Source organism: Ambystoma mexicanum, chromosome 12 (assembly GCF_040938575.1).
Source record: "Ambystoma mexicanum isolate Mex_15411 chromosome 12, UKY_AmexF1_1, whole genome shotgun sequence".
Classification (NCBI taxonomy): domain Eukaryota; kingdom Metazoa; phylum Chordata; class Amphibia; order Caudata; family Ambystomatidae; genus Ambystoma; species Ambystoma mexicanum.
In genome coordinates, this window is record NC_090936.1 from 795152702 (window position 1) to 795173768 (window position 21067).

At 43.3% G+C, this 21067-nt stretch overlaps 1 protein-coding gene across 12 annotated transcripts in view; it reads left to right on the forward strand.

The window, feature by feature from the left end:
• The window catches only part of PTPRQ (protein tyrosine phosphatase receptor type Q), a 2012995-nt gene that overhangs the window by 727541 nt on the left and 1264387 nt on the right, over positions 1-21067 (forward strand). For all 12 annotated transcript variants that reach the window (XM_069629300.1, XM_069629298.1, XM_069629293.1 and 9 more), the window contains one exon: positions 11620-11869. In XM_069629300.1, the coding sequence (XP_069485401.1) occupies positions 11620-11869 (250 nt within the window). The remainder of the gene's footprint in view (positions 1-11619; positions 11870-21067) is intronic.

Consider the following 21067-nt stretch of genomic DNA (forward strand, 5'->3'; position numbering starts at 1 on the left):
TACGTTGTTAAAGATATAAAGAAGTTTTGGGAGTATTACCATTTTAGCTAGAGCTATGCAGGCTGCCTGGGAGATGGGGAGTAATATCCAGGTCTCTACCTTTTGTTCCAATATCTCCAACGGAGTGACATAATTATCACAGCATAGACTGTCCCGCATAGTAGAAACTGTGATGCCAAGGTATCGTATCCCCTTGGGACACAAGCAGAACCTGTTACCCACGTCTGTCTGTTGCACCACCGGGGTCAGGGGAAGGATTTTGGACTTGTCCCAGTTGATCCTGAGTCCCGAGAATTCTCCAAATTTGATCAGGGGTTAAGTTTTGTTGAGGGTGCTTGACGTATAGAAGGATGTCGTCAGCATACAAGGATATGGTGCATAGGTGTGTGCGAATACGAATCCCACAGTGTGCATCTAGGTCTCGGACATGACAGGCCAAAAGCTTCATCGCGAGGGCGAATAGAACAGGGGAAAAGGGGCAGCACTGGCGGGTGCCACATGTGGGGTAGATATATGTCGAGGTCATTCCATTTGTGTATATCGTAGCTCTGGGGGCCAAGTATAGCAATTTAACCCAACGGATATAGGTGAGTCCAAACCCACAACGGCGAAGCACCTGAAAGAGAAAGGGCCACTCAACAGAGTCAAAGGCCTTTTCGGCATCCAGGGCTGCAATAGCCAATGGGACCTCAGAGTTTACATTGTGCAAGAGTGTGAATAGGTGTCTTAGGTTATTCTGAGTGGACCTACCTGGGATGAAGCCAGCCTGGTCGGGAAGAACCAAGGCTGGCATGTGTGGAAATATGCAGTCTGTTAGTATCTTCGCTAGTATTTTGTTATCCGTGTTGATTAGGGATAAAGGCCTGTAAAACTACAATAATCTGGGTTTTTTCCCAGGTTTAACAAGTACAGTCACTAGGGCGGATCTGGTGGATTCCAGTAAGATACCAATGGCCATTGTGCTATCATACATACCCAACAGGTGAGGTATCACAAGTCAGCATAAGCTTTATAGAATTCTGAGGTTATGCCGTCCAACCCCGGGGCCTTCCCACTTCCCAGGGGTATCTCATCTAGATAACGTGTCAGTTCATCATGTCTGGGGTAAGGCGAGATGTATACAACTGTTCATAGTATTCCCTAATTTCACTATTGATCCCTTGCAGGTCAGTTATAAGACTCCCATTCTGGTTTTCGACCTTGGCTATACTGGTGGATAGGCATTCCTTGCGAATGGCCCAAGCCAGCACTTTACTACATCGGTCCCCCTCCCCGTGTTTCACTGCTAGTATTGGATCACCAATGTACTTTTCTTCACTTATTGCCAATTGTAGGATCTCTTCCCTGAGTGTCTAAAGTTCACAGAGTATCTTGGGTTGTCCGATATGCCCTGTCTATTCTCCTTTTCACAAATTTTGTTCTCCAATGTTTGCATGGATCGCCGTATGGCTTTCAGGACCCCACTGTCTTTTGAGATACAGCATACCCTTATATACACTTTAAAGGCTTCCCAGATTGTGCCTTGATCAGGAATAGATCCTTTGTTGGCCTGGAAGTAGGTACGAATATCCTGCTCTATTTCTGTACAAAAGCTACATTCTCGAGGGCAGCAGCTCTAAACCGCCATCAAAGTTGCCCTGGTAGATCCTGAGATCACAAAGCGGGCCAACACCAGGGAGTGATCGGACAGGGTCCGGGGGAGGATGGATGTCACAGTGACCTTCCGAAGTAAGGGGAGGGTGGCCATTATATAGTGAATCCTGTAGGCGCTGCCGTGTACCCCGGAGAAGAATGTATACTCTATCATCAGGGTGTTTGCTCCGCCAAATATCATTTAAATCATGGTATTGAGAAATGGAGGACCATGCCTTAACCGCTTGTGGAATGGTCAGTTGTGTTTTTGCGGACCTACCAAGTTCTAATATGAGGGCCAAGTTAAAATCGCCTACACAGATGGTCTCATAATCAGGGAACTTGTGAATGTGCCTGGCACATTGGTGGAAAAACCCGGGAGAGTCAGTGTTCGGTGCATAGATATTAATTAGGAGGAGTTTGGTGCCAAGTATCTCACCCGTTAGCATTATAAATCGCCCCTCTTCATCTTTGATCTGTTCATGCTATCTATACTGTAGTGTGCTGTGTATGTAGATGGCTACTCTTCTGGAGTGGGAGGTGTGGGAGGAATCATATCTATGGATGCCCCATCCAGGTAGCCTAGGGAGGGGGGGCACCTGGGTCAAGTGTGTCTCTTGTAGGCATAATACATTCACCCTGTGGTTCTTGCTATAGTTAGCAATCAATCAAGACTTCTTCTGATTAGTGAGCCCTCTTACATTCCAGGTGAGAATAGCCAGTGCCACCCAGCCTGACTACGTATTATTGGACTAGCCATTGTCTAGATGGGATCACAGCAGGCAATGTTGTGAAACATGAAGTGTGACTGTGCCTTGTGACACTTGTAGCAACTGGCTGTGTTAAACCATTGTGAACTGTGTGAGTCATCGAGTGTCTTCCTGAACCCGTAAGAACTAAAACAGGTAAACATGCCCACCCATTCTGTGGTTTCCGCCCTTCCCAGCCCCTCCCACGCCAGAAACAGTAACCTACCGGCTCCCATCCCACCCCCCTACCCTCAATTAGTCCCATACAACTAACAATAACAGTGGAGCGCTAATGGCAGCCAGCGTGGTCCATTGGCAATGGCCATATAGTGATGCCACTGGGTCCAGCTCGAAAAACACCAGGGTTACTATTGTACCTTTACTTTAACCGCATAGTAGGGGTCAACTTGGTATTGTGGCCTTTCAGGGATGGTGTAGAGAGCGCTCCGGGGATCCTCCAGGATTGGGCAGCTATGTTGCAAAGCGTTCTGCTATTTCGGGTGAGGTGAAAAAGACTGTGGACGTGTTATACTGTACCCGAAGTTTGGCGGGGTACAGCATCATATATTTAATACCTTTTTTGCGAAGGGTGGTTTTAGCTGCTTAGAACATCTTTTGTTGATCCTGCACCCCTGGGCTGAAATCAGGGAACAACCGGATTATGGAAGATCCCCAGTGCAGCTCCCCCCTCTCCGGGGCTGTGCAGAGAATAATGTTACAGTCCATGCAACTGAAGATTTTGGCAGTAATGGGGCGTTCCGGGGCACCAGGTGGAGGTCTTGCGGCTAGTAATCGATGGACCCTCTCGACCATAAACATCGCAGTGAAAGGGGGGTCGCTCAGGACCTCCACCCGCAGCTTTTCTACACATTTCTCCCTATTGTCGTTAGCAGTCGACTCTGGTATGCCAAGTATCCGTATATTATTTTGACTGGATCGTCCTTCCAAATCCTCATTTTTAGCCATCACTTTCTCCACTGCTTGCTGAAGTTCCGCCGCTTCCCGCTGTAGGGTGGCCACTTTGTCTTTGCCGTCCCCTATCCGCTGTTTTGCTTCGGTCATGCGCCCGCACAGTTTGTCTATTTGTATAGCGAGACGTCGACTTTGCCTATTAGGGCGTCTATTTTTGCCCGCAGGTTGTCAGTGCTGCTCTTTAGGCCAGTAACATTTGGTTTAAAGCGGCCACATCTAGCAGGGATGGAGGTTGGCTTGGGGAAGTTGTTGGAGTAGCTCAAGATGGGTCAGGGCAGTGGCCCACTCCAATGTCCCTGCTGTCGTGGATGATTCCTCCATCGCAGCGCGTTGGCCTAAGCTGAGAGGCACGCTGGGGAGCGGGCCCAACCTGGCGCTGCAAGAGGGCAGGACCCGATGGGCCAAAGCACAAAGCACTTAGCACGGACCCAGTGAGCGACATGCAGGGTATAGGGAGAGGGCGGCAGCTGCAAGCTTCCAGGGTTTGCCACTCACCAGTTACTCTGAAGTTTTAGGCGGTTACCATGGACCATCGCGTCAGGGTGGCTCCTGGTGTCGATGTAAGTGGAAGGACCGTAGTGTGTTCTAGTCTGAAGCAGCCACTGGCAGTGATTTCGCTGTATGAATCCAAGCAGCAGGACTGTTTCCGCCCTCTGCCTCCCCTCCTTCTCACCGTGGGGCCCCACGCCAAAGCCAGGAACCGGGCCAGATGATCGGGGGAGGGAAGAGGGTTCACAACCATATGTCCAATGTTTGCTCAGAGTGGTCTCCTCATCAGCGGGCCCCCTGTCGAGGGGCCACCTCAGCTCAGGACCAACCCGGTATGGGCACGGGGGCCCCACAGTGGACTGGTGCAATTCTGTTCCCCGGCTCGCTGGTATCTCAGAGGCAGTATCCTTGGGGTGACGGTTATTCATGCCCAGCTGGTGCCTTATGTCAAGTCTCCCCCAAAGGTGCGGGCCATGCCGTGATAGTACTGCAGTTCATGTCTGCCTCAGGCAGGATTAGGGGAGGCTTCAGTTGATCCCGGAGCAGTCGGCATCTCCATTCAGGAATTGGTGCGGGGGAGATACGGAGGGTGGCAGGGTTGTGGATCTACTCCCTGCTTACCAAGGGGCCCAGTGCTTCCGTCACCGTGGACACGCACGGGTGTAGTCGCGGGGTTCGGCCACCATGCTTCGCACGTCTCATGCGAGTGCCCATCACCCGCCTCACCCCGAACGGTTTCAGCAGGCCCGCAGTCATTTGATGTCTGGTGCTGCACCTTTCAGTGTGCGGTTTCAGACAGATTTAGGCTCAAAAGATGCCCCAGTTTTCGTTGAATGTAGGTGAGAGTTCTGGAGTGTGAGCAGGTTCCCAGGATGAAAGATTTAAAACAGGATAATGGGGCTGTTGCAGGAGCCTCTCAGGCAGCAGCCATATTGTAAGCCGGGCAACAGTGCGCCACCATGTTTCAACCAATACATGAGGTCAATGTACTCATTACAGAAATATAGGGCCTAATAAGTGATATAGAGTTGAATACAGAGATTAGTGGGAAGAAGGGGGTAAAATCAAAGTTTGTGGTAGAGGGAGATGCAGGGGATTTCCAGGCGATAGAAGGTGATAACCCCGGCTCCAATACATCCCCCATAACTAGTGGACTTCTGTCTGGGAAAATAGGGGGCATACGTAAAGAAACTCTATGTGACTTTGAAGTAGGGCAGAATGTAGGGCAGGTTGGGGGCACAAATGACCTCATACCTGTTGGCAAAATGACCTTAGACGGATTGGCACCACAATGCATAATTGAACATATTCCTGCCAGACATAAAGAGAAATATTACACTTGCCACTGCCTATATTCCCGGGGAAGCCACCTTAGGGAGTTCTGGTGCTGCTACAACTGAGAACAGCAACGAGGTGGTAGAAAATATAGTCCCAATTACAAATAGGTTCTCTAGTTTAGAAATGGATCTAGACTCTGAGAAATATGAACCTCAAATGACCAGAAAGAATAGAAGGCTTGTACCTGGGCTCAAAGAAGTCCCAGCAAAGGCACAGAGGGTGGCAGGCAAGCAGTGAGGGGTGTACAAAACAAAGGTGATGGTAGCTGGCAATGGAGATGAGTCTAGGCTGCCAGGCCTGTCTAAGAAGAGTACTGTGGCCGAAGTGGTGGCATATATAGCTGGCATCAGGGAGACTGAGTGAGATCTTGATGGCGTTGGGGGAGCTTGAAATGAAGTTTAATAAGTAGAGTGTTAGTGGTCCAGGACATATAAACCAGATGAGACAGAGAATGCGATTGTCAACCCCCATGGTAATGGTGCCAATTGCATATCCAAAGGTAGATTTTCTGAGTTCTTCAATGGACCAGCAAACTCTGAACAGCAGCAGGAACTCTAACATATTGCCTGGTAAAGCAGATACATGCCGCACGTGGGCTGGCCCATTATTCAAAGTGATAGGGAAGCAAGTTGAAAAAGGCCCTAGCAGTTGAAGGAGTCCCCCTGGTAATAGGCCACCATGGCTTTCGCAAGCTACACATATGAAAATGCATAGCACAAAATCTAATCCTGATGCTTTGCTGAGAAATGCTGGATCGCATATACCAATGAGGGAGGCTTTATGGGCCAAACTAACCATTTTATATTTTTGATTAATTCCCCAATGCTAGCAAGGGGTTCCTTCACAGGAGGGCTGTGTCTCTATGATCCAGGAGGATATTGTGGCTTAAAAACATTTAACACATCTAACAGTGGGGATATCCTCTTCTCTGTCCCCTCCCCAGATCTATGGACTCCTCATCTCATCTCTACACTCTCACCTTACACATCCTCTTCTATTAATGGTGGCACCAAATAGCAAGTCCTCTTGGCGGGCTACAATTCATCTAGGTGTATCATTAATGTCTTTTACACTGGTGCTATCTTGGTTCAGGGTCCTCAACCCTACCTCCTTCTCTTTGACCGGCACCTGCCACCCCTTATTAACTTCCTTCCCATACCTGCTTCTTCCTCCACTCTCTCTGTTCCCCCTCCTCTGACTGGTGTACCACGTCCCTGTACCCCTTCTCGGAAAACCTTCAAAGTTGTAGACCTTTTGCATCTTGCAACACTTAATGCTCACTCTGCCATCAAACACTCTGCCGACATCTGCATCCTTCTTGAAGACATTGACCTGGATATTCTTGCTCTTACCGAGAGGTGGTTCATTGCCAGTTCAGTCACTGCTTTTGACTCCCTTCTTCCAGATGGCTATAAGATCATCTCCAAGCCTCGCCCTAACGATGCTTGTGGTGGAGTTGCTCTGATCATCCCTGAGTGGCCCCCTTCTTCCCTCACACTCACCCAGCCCTACTATTCCTTTGAGAGCCTGGTCTGCAAGCTGGTCATCTCGACTTCCTCCTCTATGACCATTGCCACTACCTACAGGTCTCCTGCTCTATCACCCCGTTTCTCTCTGATTGGGCTGATTTCTCCTTCTCTCCCCTCGCAACCACTTCTAAACTCCTTCTTTTGGGGGCAATTTCAATATCCACCTTGACTCCTCAATCACAGCATCCGCTCTTTTCTGTGAACCCTGCACCTCGCACTTCCTCCACTCTGGTCCTACCCACTCAGCCGGTCACACTCTTGATGCCTTCATCCACACTGATCTCTCACTCTCCTCCCCTAAGACCACCCCACTCTCCTGGCCAGACCATTCTCTCCTCTTCTCTCCTCTCACCTGGGTTCTCTCAGCCCACTGACCACGAACATACATCCAATGAAACGAGTGTCAGCTGCTACCTTCACATCTACCTTGATCCCCCCTCTCTCCCCACTACAATCTCTACTTCTGACTCTGCTCTCAGCAACCTTCATCTTGCCTTCACTAATACCCTTGACATTCTTGCCCCAGTCATGTGGATCCACCTGAAACATGCCTCCAAGTGTAGCACCTGGTACGACTCCAAACTTGCATCCCTGAAACGCAAGTGCAGAGCTGCGGAACGGAAGTGGCAGACGTCACGCTCACCCTCTGACAAACTCGCCTGTCGCCTGCTCCAAAGACTTTACAGACTCTCCACCCATGCCAAGAAAAGAGCCCACATCCAGAATTGTGTCTGTGGTGCATCTAACAACATGGGCGAACTTTTTAAAAATCTGCAGGGAACTAGTCAACCCTTCCACAGTCTCCTCCTCACCTCTTCCCTCCCAGGCCCACTGCAATGAACTGGCCTCACACTTCACTGCAAAAACCCAGGACATCCTGAGCACCCTTGCATCCCTTTCCCCATCCCCTTACCCAACCCACTGCCCCGTATTGACTCCCATCCTCCCTCTGCCTTTCTCTCCTCCTTCTCTCTTGTCACACCTGATGAGGTCACCGGAGTTGTCTGCTCCATAAAGGTCTCCTCCAAACCGGTCTCTCCCTGAGCATCCAGAGGCACAGAAACTGCTCTTCTCAACACCTGTGAGGAACTGCTCGCATCTCTTGATTCCAATTCTCCAGCTGTTCTCATTCTACTTGATCTTTCCTCTGCATTTGACATGGTCAACCACTCCATCCTCATAAAATGGCTCAACGATACCCTAGGTATCTCAGAGCAGGCACTGGAATAGCTGACCTCCTTCCTCAGTGACCGTCTGTCCCAGGTGATCATCGGCTTTTTTTCCAACCCCACTTTTATCTCCACCTGTGGCATCTCCCAGGGCTCCAACCTTTCTCCCTGGCTTTTTAACAACTATCCTGCCCCGCTTGCACACATAATTTCCACCTTCTCCGCCAACGTCCAGTGTTATGCAGATGACACACAACTCTTCTTCAACTTCCCTCTGATCCTCTTCTCGCTTCATCTATAATTCCTGACTGTCTATCTGTCATCCAGTCCTGGTGTACTTCTAATGATTTCTGCCTAAACGCCAGCAAGACTGAGATCCTTCCTACTCCTGCTCCCACTTACTCTCCCTCACTCTGGCCGCTGACCCGCTTCGCATTCATCTGAAGCCAGAAACCTTGGAGCCATCTTCAACTCCTCTCCCTCCTTCATCCCACACATTCAGGACCTTGCCAAGAAGTCCCACTTTCAACTCCACCTCCCCAAGGGAATTCTTCCTTTTCTCACTTTCCCCCAGAAGCTCAATGTCTCTAGTTCTCTCCGGCTACACTACTTCAATAGCCTTTTCCTAAATATACCCTTCTCCTCTCTACGACCTCTCCAGCTAATCCAGAATAGGGCTGCAAGACTTATCCTTAGCCTCAAATCCAGGGACGCATTTCTCCAGCACTAAAAACTCTCTACTGGCTCCCTGTTTCTGCAAGGATCAAATCCAAATCCCTCTGCATTATCCACAAGTCTGTCTGGGGCCGGGCATCTAACTACTCCAGATTGTTACGTTCCTCTGGCACCAAATCGCAGTGTGTTAAATGGCCCATCTCTTTCCTCAGCAGGCTCCCTCCCTTTGAGCAGCCTCCCCTTCCTCTTCATCTTGAGCCAATCTCTTCAAATTCAGAAGCTCCTCAAGACTTTCCTTTTCACCTCCTCCTTTCCTTTTCTCCCTCCTCTGCTAAATCTTCACAGCTGTTGAGATTGGTATCCAGGGTGCTTATGTGTCATCCTGGGCACTGGTCTTCCACACACAATTGCCTAAAGCCTCTGCCCCTCCCAGCACTTAGCCTTGGCACCTATTGGTTTGTTCCACCACAGGCTTGCACTTACCTATCTATTGGTGATACACCACTCCACCTAGGCACTTACAGCTGCTCACTCCCTAGCACTTATCACCTGATAAACTCATCACTTAACCCTTAGTCCACCACCCCTTCTCACTTTCTGCACTTGCATGTTCTGAATGCTCACAAGGCCTAGTAGGTCTGCCTCTATCTTAAAGTGTTCTATTTTTACTCCCCTGTTCTCTCCCTATTGCCCCGTGGGTGCTTTGAAACACAATGTGCTTGTTGTGCAAGCACCTTACAAATGCCTTACAAATGCACAAATAAATAACAGAAATGGTGGCAATGCAATTGATGGATTAACATTAGTTACCGTGGTCTGCAGTATGCCACATTAACTAAACTCATGATCATTGTTAACATGGTGGTTTCAATTCTCCCACTATTCTGACTATTTTCAGCGGTAAACATAGGTTCCTTCTCAGTCCTTTAAGATGGGTTAGCAATACCTTCGTGATGGACGGTGGATGCAGAGTTTACTCAAACATAAATAATAGAAACAAGTCAGATAATTGGCAAAAGATACTGTTTTAATACCAATTATCTAAAACAGGGAGTACAACGGATATCAACAGATATTCCTCATGATCTCACTCGAGACTTCTCAAAATATTTCATAAGAAATTACATTCTTATAGTAAAAAATCGTCATAGGTGACGTTTAACCTGCGTATTACTAACATCATCCTACGTGGCAAACTACAAAAACCTAATGGTGAGTGTGATAGGTTTTCCAAGGATCATCTAGGTATACGATCCATACTCGTTTAGGGCAGTGGAAGAAAATGATTTGTTTCTGAACATCCGGTGGGCTAACTAAACCCTTCCCTTAAAACATGTCACTATGAATGTCACTAAATATACAATGTCTAATTGGCTACTCAACTATAGGACCCTTGAACATGCCGTCCTCTATCTTTGGTTACTTTCCAACCTCGGTCCATACCTTCCCAACCGACGTTAGCAGTACGCAGGCTGAAAGTCCAGATGCAGATGAGCTTGTCTTAACCATAGCTTCCCACCAATTAGCATATCCATCATCACCTCAGTAGCCCACTGTCAATTAGGTCTTTGAACTTGGCCTTGAACATATTCCTTGGTCCGGGGAATTCAGGGGAGTGAAGGTACACTCTGCCCTCGTGCGTAGGTGTGACCATCATGCTCGTCCAACTTCTTCTCCCCACATGACTAGAGACCACCAAATTGAGCGGTCAGTGTATTAAAACACTATTCTTTAATAGACCTCTGACGTCTTCTTGTTTTTGTCCATGCCTTCTGAACAGGAGCCTTGTTCTTTCACACGATTTCGTATCCAATGTCAGCTCACCCTAGTCTGATATGGCCTTGGTTTCTTGGCTTATCCAACCTCGCCTTTCTGAGTTTCACTTATGTTAATTCACTTGTTTTCTAACTGCGCCACACTTGAAACTGGGAAAAGCGGCCTTCTTTCCTTTGCTCAGCACTGCTATCATACATAGTGGAAATAACCATCCTTTACTGATTCCAATAAATATATGTATATGTTCATGTTGGCGCATGCCGCAATCTATTCACTATTTAGCTAGCCTCAAGAATACTTCATCTGCTTGTGTTTCTGAGCACGTGTATACGTGTGAAATAGCTTGATCTCTTCATTATGTCTACAGCATAAAATCCTTCATCTTGATCCCAAGATGCCATTTATCTCAATACTTTCTTGATGATTGTTATTTTTACTGGTACTACACGTGTTTCACACTCCGGTATTCAACATACAGGTGCTGGGGGCGAGATGTTTGAGTTGGGGGTACTTAGCTCCTTCTCTGCAGCGGATATGTGGCATGCTTTTCCTTAACACCACACTCCTCTGTGCCATGCAAGTCTTTATCAGATGCTTGTATGGCCATAAACGCCAACACAATTTAAATATAAAGGCTAGCAAGTGGACGACTCTTGTAGTTACATGCAAATATCCTTATCAGCTGTGTTGCCTGAGGCATGTTCTTAAAATGTTCTTAAAATGATTGACAGCCATGTGTGCCCTTTGAATATCACCCATTGTGCCTATCATCTCTCCCACTCTCTGTGTCCAGACTAGTGCTCTAACAAGTTGTATAGGCTGCTTTTGCTGCCACAATAAAAACAGGTTTTACGCAGTTTCCGAGGAATACACAAGCAAATGGACAGCAGTGTGTGACATTTCTTGCCCTAAAACTATAAATCTGTCCCTAATGTGGGGTTGTGCCAAATTAGAACTTTGTTTGTGGCATCATAAATCATTACACTGACTCTGGTTTTAAGATTTATGGAACGAATGGCACAGGGATTATCTCTGTTGCCTTACCTTCATTCCAGCAATTTATCCCCAAAAATCGTAACACAAATTCCTGTCCAAGAATCAATGACTGTCACACGATTAGGCATGACTTCCTCTTTCAAAAGTTAGAAAAAACTCTTCTTCACTAAAAATGTTGCTACCTATTTGTAATAGATTCGAAAAAAATCAATTCTGCTCAGTAATCCCACCTGTGGTATTTGAAAAGGCAAACATTGTGTAATATTTGGTATTTGTTTTCTTTTTATTTGCTAGGATAAGGGAGAATCCTTCTTGTGGAGTACAACCAGCCCCACGTCTACTCGTGGACAATCTACAACAACTTCTCCTTCTACATCTTCATTAAGTACTATGTCTTCAAGCAGGATTAGCTCTGTTTGGAATCAGCCAATTACCTATGTCGTGGATCTTCTTAGACCCTACACCACATACCTTTTTGAAGTCTCTGCAGTTACCATTGAACCTGGCTACATTGACAGTGCCATTATACGAACACCAGAATCCGGTATGTGTGTGTGGTTAACTGAGGTATTCTATTTTCCATGGGACAGGATGTCACAAAATGTGTAATTGCTCTTCACGGTTGTTAGTCATTATGGCCATCAACAAGCTTATATGACATGAGTTTGTGTCATTGGTCCTGCTGCTATTGGGGAGGTGATGTCATTGCTAATTCCCTAGTTTAAACATTTGGAATTTGTATATATATATATATATATGTATATATATATATATATAATTTGGGTGGCTTATAATTTGCCCCCCCCCCCGAATGCCTCCTCACGGAGCTCCTCACGGTTTCAAGGGCAGGGCAAAATTATAGAGGGGGTCCGAAAATATGTGTTTTTTTCCCATAGACGCAATGTAAAAATAAATGTGCTCATGCCAACAGCCCAAACTACTAGATGGATTGTCACCAGGCAGGGTCGGCGGCTTGTCCTAAAAGCATGCTTATGTAAATTTGGTGTAAATCCATCCATCCAGTATTTCTTTTTTTAAATAACCAAAAACATGGTCCAAAGAAATGAGTGATATCTGGGTTCGGTCCGCAGATTCACTTCCCTATTCGGTCCTCGGACGGGCCCCCGATTGGTGCAGGGCGGCAGCGTGATGTCCGCAGATATTGGACGTGCCCACTGATTGGTCAATGCAAAACATGAGGTGCGTCAGATTTTTGGAAATGCCCACCAAGTTGGATCCGCGACAGCCGCAGCTGACCACAGATAGTGCAGTGGGGAAAAAGTCTGGAAAACACATTTTGGGTCGGTTGGTGGTGGAAAAGGGGCTGGGAATGTTGGTGGGAGTGGAAATGATATGGGGCTGTTTTTGTAGGTTGAAAAAGGCTGGGGAAGTGCCATAGCTTTTTGAGGACACTGCGGTAGTTCGAGGGCAGTGCTGTGAATGTACAGCATGGGAAATACATTTGGGTTTATTTGATGGCTGAAAGAGGTGCGTAGAAATGGCAGGGAAGTGGAATGAAGGTAATGTAGAGCTGTTTTTATAGGTGAATAAAGGGTTTGGAAATGCGGCCGGGTCTGTGGTCAATTTCGGTGTCCATGGACATCATCTCGATTGCATGGGCATGGGGGTGAGTTTTATTAGTTCACTGTGTATGATATGGACTTGTTATACCGTTAATTGTGTTGTGGTCAGAATATGTGCACTAGGCACAATGACCACAGTAGTAATATGTGTATATGTGTATTGTAATGATAGGTAATGTAATTCTCCAACTATGGAGAATCACCATAGTTGGATTATGTGTGAAGTAATTTTACGTAATGTAGTGGGAGTACAAAGTGTTTGTAATATGGAGGAATTATTTAATTGAATTATATATGGCAGTTATGATTGAATTACAATTGAGGATAGTGCTCACAGAATATGCAGTTGATTAAGATTGCTGTGGCTTCTTAGTGTGGTAGCGTCATGAAAAACAGTACAATTGGTTAAGCATGGTAGTTCAAAAGCTGTAGTGGTATTCAGTTTTCAATATACCTTTTCTTTTTTAGACCCTCATAAACAGTAAACTTGAAGTACTATGTTTAGTGCAACATTAGTGTATGACACACTGCTGCTGTTTTGCCATTACATAATCATTGGGAAAAAAATCTGAACTGATTAAAAACAAAACATTAGAGTTACGTGAGTGTAAAGGTGATAGTATGTTTGTTTGAAGTATGTTGTAATTAAGGGAATGGTTGAACTAGTTAGATACCTGTTGGCGTATTCTAACTACATTAGAGGTTAGAAGATGTTTTGTTATATAAGGATTGAGATGGCGTATTTGAAGTGCTTTGCAATGAAGGATGTTTTTGAAGTAGTTAGATAGCTGTTGGCGTATTCTAACGAGATTGACTTGCAGTATTATGGATGTAGTTAGATACCTGCCGGTGTATTATAACTGTTAATTGTGCTATAGTTTAGTGACTAAATTTGGGTTGAAGGAATATTAAGTAAGCATTTGGAGAATGTGCTGGTAACCTATGTTTTGGGGTAACACAGGTATATTTACATTCAAACCAATTACTTTTTTTCCACATATGCAGTGTAGTGCCCTGAAGTAGTTGCGGCACCAGCGTGGTATATTACACCTACTGCTGTGAAGGTTTTCTTTCCAAGAAATACTTGGCCATGTGTGAAACCTGTAAGCTTACAGTTATTTTTGGTACCATTTGCATTGTACCTTAGAAGCATTAGTATGAAATATTGGATATGTGAGGTTTTTTTGTATGGTGGAATGATTGTCTGAATTGCAAAAAGGGCATAATATGCCATGATATGCATTCTGCAGAAGCTGGTGAAATTTAATAGATTCACAATTTGGTATGGATACATATAGAAATTGTTCATTAGGGATGTGGTCTTGTGAAACATGGTTGCAGAGAGTGCATGTATGCTTCCACGTGTATGAAATCTGGAAGATTTTATTTATATGGATGTTTTTGGTTTCCAGTACTTGTTGTAAGTACATTAGGAATTCTTGTGGATCATCTTCTGTGTTTATGGTCAATTTTACCATTCCTGCACAGTAGTCTAATTATTGCCGTATATCTGAGACATTGTAAGTGTTGTCTGGATTATTTGTGGCATTTCTGTGAAGGGCGAGCATTTGCAAACACAACTGGTCTGAGCTGTTTAAGTAAATGTTGTGAACAATTGGTGGCAATTGAAAGAGAAGATTCATTGTCACATTAGCATAACAATTTACTCCAGTTGGGTTCCTGAATTTAAATAGACCAGAGAGTTCTGTGTGTGGATCGTTAGATGGGCCTGATGCTCTTTCTGGAGAAGAGACATTTGTGTCTTTCTTTTCTGATGGATGTGAAGTTGACTGTGTAGTAGACAGTTTTGTGGTTGTATTGTTTGATACAGGAGTTGGTTGTTGTTCTTTTAGTGGTATTGTTGGGAAATCTGCTATAGCTTGTAAAATGTTTCTTTTTTGAGGTACATGGTACATATCTAGATGGGGGTGTATAGTGCCTGCAGCCTGTTGTATTCTAGGATTCAAGGAAAGTCAGTATTGACTTTGTTTGCATCAAAGTTAACTAGGAATTGATCATTGAGTGTGCGCAAACGTGAAAGTGCTACGTAACTCATACCTTCTTTAAAGACTGCGCTGCCAATGTCAATCAATGTTTGATCTAGGGTTAGACCTTGTGATTTGTGAATAGTGACAGCATATGCAAGTGACAGAGAACATTTCTCTCTGTGTACGTACATGTCTTTGAAAAGAAGGAAACGTTCTATTGTTCAGCCAATTTATTTAACTACTGCAAGTTTGTCAAAGTGGATATTGACAAACTGAATGTTGTTTTATGCCGATATGTTTGGAAGCCAACAACTGTACCAATTGCTGCATTGACTAAGCCTTGTTCTACGTCAAGGTTACGTTTTAGAATTAATCTGCTTTTCAGACACAAAGTTAATATTTTCTCCAATCCGGCTGTGTTGGAGATACATTTTTCTAAGCTATTTAGTTGTGCTGTTGCTTGTTGACACATAGGAAGTGTCATGCTGTGCACTTCTAGTTTGTCTGTGGAGCTGCATTTGCATTTAGTTTTTTCAACAGTGTCTCGTTGAATTGTCTACAGCTTGCAAGGGTTGGCATTGAGGACATACATTTTAGATTTTGTTGAGTTAATTGTTCCATGACATCAGGAGAAGACATATTTTGCCCATATAGCTCATGGATTAGTCTACTATTTAAGATGGATTTTGCATCTTTAATAAGCAGCCAGTTCTAATGCTTTTTAAAATGTTAGCATATATGAGGTCTGCAGACTGGTGCATCTTTTGAGTTAGTTCTCTGTAGTGAAAATGTTGCCAGAGGTTTACATTTCCAATGCATCTGAGAGTATTACAGAATTGTTTGTGTCTTAATGTTTTCAGAATAGGTTGCCTTTTCACTGGCGTTAACTGTAGGAGATCTGCGAAAACAATAACAGGTTTTTCTCCAAACAGTTCCTCATAGTTGGTTTTTAGGACTTCTTGCACTCTAAGATGAATTAAAGCCAACATGAGGTTGGACACCATGCTTACTTCATCTAGAAGGAGCACTTTCATTTGTTCTAGAATTCTGCATACCTCAGTTGCAGCTACTGCACCCAATTTGCTGTATTCCAATTTGTTTCGGTTTTCTACGGGGAGGCGTAGTAGTCGGTGTAAAGTGACAAAACCTGTGTTGTAAGCAGATAAACCTGTGGGGGCTGTTACTACAGCTGAAAGGTTGGTGTTTGTTTAATCTTGTAGAAATGTGCTGATTATTTTAATTACAAATATTTTACCAGAACCAGCTTCCACACTTACATACAGGAGCACAGGTTTATAATTTTTACAGATATAGGTCTTAGTTTCATGTTTAAAACCATGCTCAATTTCTTGAGTGACTTCTAGAGAAATGGTGAGTTGTGCATCATTTAGCTGAGATTCCAGAACTGACAAGTCTTCCTCAAATTTTTTATGTTGATACATGGTATTTTCTACCTCAGTCATGGCTATTTCTGCTTCATTTAGAATGAGTGGTTCTCCAAGTGGGTCTTGGCTTCCTGTAAGGGAAGTTTGACTGCCCTCAGGAGTGTCTTTGTCTTGTTGAGCTTCAATTTCCTCCTCTTGTTGGCATTCATTGTCCAACATTTATTCGTATTGTTTGAAATTGTCATTTGTTATACTGCTTTCATTTGCTTTAAATGCTGCTTCAAATGAGTCATAGTCACCTAATTATTCCTTTTCTTTTCTTCAAGGTTTAAAAAGTTGGAGTAGGATCATGTAATACAGTTCTATATGTTGTGGAGTTTTAAATGATAATTTTACATGATTAATTAGACTGGGTTTGGTTAGTTCCACTAGACTTCCTTCACGAGTTGAAACTGAATATTTGCCAGTTTTCTCATTTGTTGTCATACTGTTTTTGTAGCTGTCGTTTTGGGCAATGTCATAAAGACACATGTTTTCCAAAGCAGTACTTCTGTTTGAGTAGTATGTGTCAAGTAAATTGTTTTTCAAAATGTCCTGGCTGTTGGATCATTTGTGGTTATGTTTTCTATCTCTTCGTAGGATTTTAGTACTCTTTTCTGGTATGGTTTTGGTCCAAGATTCAGCCAGACAATGTGCTCAGATTTACCATATAAGGCTGTACCTGTTAAATGGTCTGCAGCCTGGTAGGACCCGCATTCTCTAAGGGAGAGCAATTTCTGTAATAGAGTTTTGTCAGATGATATGTCATCCCAGAGGTCCTTTAGCTCTGTTTTCTCAGCTTTGGTGAGATAAGCTGTGATATATCTTGCAACTGCAGTAGAATTGTCTGCAGTGTATTGTATGTCTATGTTTGCATTCCACAAGAGGGCAATGGTTGCATTGTAATCATTGACGTACTTGGATGCTTCGTCCCTTTTAATGTTGTATGTATTTTTAGGGGATTTGCCTTTTACGCTGCATCTAACAGAAAACATCAAGCTATTTACTTGTCCTTTTTGGCACACTGGTCTAGGGAATCCAAAGTGACATTTGGTATAGTAGTTCCCTTTGTTTTTATATCTACGTCAGCAGTATTTGCCACATTTATGTTTTTGAAACATAAGATTTGTGTATGTAGGTCACTATCTGTGGTTTCTGAAGGGATGTCATAGGTAATGTATTTTTCAATAAACTAAAACAGTGGGGTCACAATCATGGCCACATTATGGAACATTTTTTATCCACCAAACCATGTGGATGTGTGGTGCTCCTCTGGATTGATATTCTTTTCTCCAAAAGAAGTGTTGCACTTCTCAGAGCAGAGGAGTAGTTTTATTGCAGATAAAATGCAGAATGGCTGTGAAGAAATGATACATTTATAGGGTCAAGAGAACAGAGTTCTGGTGTTTTATGTCTATTCCATCTTTATTTTGGTTTGCAGTGCGTAACAAGTCGTGAAAGTCATCCCATGCATACTCTGCACAACTTAAAGTAACAAACCATGTGGGTGGGCCTAGGTTCCTTAGCATACAATGTACATCAGTATAACATCGGAACCAGTATTCTTTTGTACCGTGCATGCTTGCCAATAGATTTGTGATACTTAACTACAAAACCTCATCTTTGTCTTTTATTTTTTGAAGCAGCTGGGTAGCAGATATGTTTAAAAAGTTAGAGCCTGTTTGTAATGTGTGTGCAACTCCAGAACATAGAGTTGCTAGTTCACTTTCAAAGAGGAGGTGGAAAATGTATTCAACATTTTGCCTTAATCTGGGGTCTTCAGAATACATTTGTAAAGAGCGATATTCTGATACGCTCATTTGTGTGGACCTTTCATCATTTTTTCCTCCTTTTCCTGTAAGAAAGAGTAGAGGAAAACAATGTGCTTCTACACTTTTTTCCAATATGCTTATTGGGGATCCTTTTGCTTGATGCATTTGCTATGTTTCTAATGCATCATCAATTGTGTCTTTGGAGTGCAGTGGGTGAATGGTATACTGGTCTGAAATGTTGGCTGCTGTAACAGGATCTACACATTCAAATTTGCCAGTTTCTGGTGACTCTTGTATAATGTGGGTGGTTTCTTTTAAGTTTTCCTCTATGTTTATATCTTTGAAGTATTCATTGTTTTCTTTAAGATATTGTAGGGCTTGTCTAACTTTGTTTAAGTTGGCTAGTTGTTGCCACAATTTTTTGTCTTTCTTTGGCACACCATTAACCAGATTAATCTATTGGCCGTTGTAGTCCTAGAGTTTGAACATTTTCTTTTAGATCCAATGGTAAATATACTACTGTGTCACAGATGCCCTTTAGTAGCTTGGATGGAGGTAATTTTGCTAATTTTTGGTTGAAGGTGTATTATAGCTTGAAATGGGTGCACTGTGTGTATTGTAATGCTCTTGTACAAGTTAAGCTGTTGCATAGGTTTTGGAAGTGGGAATATTTCTAAGTTATTAGTGATAGCATGTAATGGCATTTGGTTATTGTCAAGCTTTGTGTTGCAGTACGTGCACACTCTTGAGGGGTTAGAAAAATGTTGAGGTAACTTTTTCAATGATTTCACTATAATGACCTCTGCAACCCCTTTGTTGCAAATTTGCCCTGTTGCATTGGTGTGTCAAAGAGAACGGAGACTTTGTGTTCCCCTACTCCGTTTGTCAAAAGTAGAAAGGAAGTGCTTTGATCACACCTTATTACTGCGCCAAAATGAATTTGATGCTGATTCCAAAAGTACTTAGTGGTTAGGTAATTGGTAAGTTTTATTGGTGGCCCTCTGTGATAACACATGTTTTCGGCATGGTGCCTTTCTCAAATCAAGGCATATCCTGTGGTGTCACTCTTAAGCGTTAGGGTAGTTTTAAATGGTTGGATATTACTGGGATAAATCCCAACTGCAATGATTTGTCCTCTCGCGTCCCGCGTCGGTGTGAGGGGTTAGTTATTTTGTATTTACCTTCTGCTGTTAGATATATAGCTAATTGGAACCATTGGGATTCTTTATTGTCTTCCATTTTGTGAGCTAGATCTACTATTGTTGTGCTCTTTTTAAAAAACATTCTTGCGGCAACAGTCACATATTTGGTCTGTATTTCAGCAGATGTGTTTTGAAACTTAGCTATTTCTTTTTTGAATGTCTTTATTAGGATGTTGGTTTTTATGAGGATTTCTGTAATGTTTTCTGAAGGTACAGAACTCTCTAAGTCACCTTCAGTTCCAAAGTATTTACTTTGGATGTGTTCTATTTCTTGAAGGAGTTCTTTGGCTCTTCCATGTAGAATGCTATTTAAATTTGCCGTTGTAGAGCAGGACTTCTTGCATTGTATAGTTGATGCACAAGATTCAGTATGGTATAATGGTGTGTCACTAACATTTTGATGTGGTAAAAAGTGCTTTTGCACGCAGTTCCTAAAATGCAGGCCAATGAAAGTCCTTGCAGACCAGTGTAGCTGCGCACTGGACAGGAGTCTATGGTTTGTAAATTTTTCATTTTACTTTTGTCTTTTAGTTTTACATAGTGATTAAGGAATTGTCGTAAAGTTTAAAGGATTGTTGCCGTACATTACACATTGAGCTGCATGCCCATTTGTACACCGAATGGTTGGTTTGGTTGAAAGAAGCATTTGGGTCGAAGTTTGTTGGGGATTTCCTTTCTATAGGGGTTTCTTTTGCCATAATGGTTTGTTCCACCATTGTATACCCTCAACCATTAGTGTTTATGACAATTGTTTTTTGTTGTTCTTGTTTATAAGCTTCTTCATTGAAGTATGGTTCTGTGCTGCTTGTGTGAATCCATTCACCATTACAGAAGTTTGAAAAGGTCTCTATATCGACACTGGGCACGTTTAGAAGTACTTGTTGTAATTTATTGATTAATTTAGTTAGTGGTTTCTTTCTGTTTAAAAACAATGTACACAATGCTCTCTTTAGTAGAAAAGTGCTGTCAATTAGAGCTTGCAGGATTGCTCTCCTGTGGTCATTTTTAAGGGAAGATTGTGACTTTTCAGATGTTTTTATAAGATTTTGAAGCACTCTATGGTGGAATATTTTTTGTAACAACTGTTTTTTGGATTGCTTTACCGTGACTTCATTAACACTGGTAGATAGAGGATTTGGTTTGTTAGTAGGTCTGCTTTTCTTTGTACATCATTTTTTATGTTTTGTTTTTGCAAGAAGGGCCTTGCCTTCTTTAGTAGTGGTTGGTTTAGTTTTGCTGAGTGAGGTTACTAGCTCTTTTGTTTTAATGTTTTTTATAAATTGTTTTAGAGATGGGTGACTATGGTGTACGTTTAGTCTTATCTGCTCTTGTTTTTCTTTCTTTTCTACAGCGTTGCTCTTTAGTAGGCATGTTGTTGTCTGTTGGGAAAAGAGAAAGGGTGTATTGGAAATGTGTGCAATGTATATGCATGTATTGTGCATGGGTGTGTGGGTGTGATCGTGGAGATGAATAGAGTGCTGTTTGATTGTGAGGTGCTATATTAGGTGTGGTTGGAAAGTTTTGAGAATTCGAGTGTACAGAGGTGTGATGATGTTGAGTTAGTGAGGAAGGCAGTGGTAGTGTGTTTGAATCTGTATGGTGATTGTGCTGTTTTGAAGAACAGAGTTGGTGTTGCAATGGTAGTGTGTAAATGGGAATAGAAGGAGTGTGAATGATGGAATATAATGGGCTCGAGTGAAAGAAATGTTGGTGTGAAAAGAGTAGTTTGGGGTAATATATATTGTGAAACTGTGCTGATATAATAACATATAT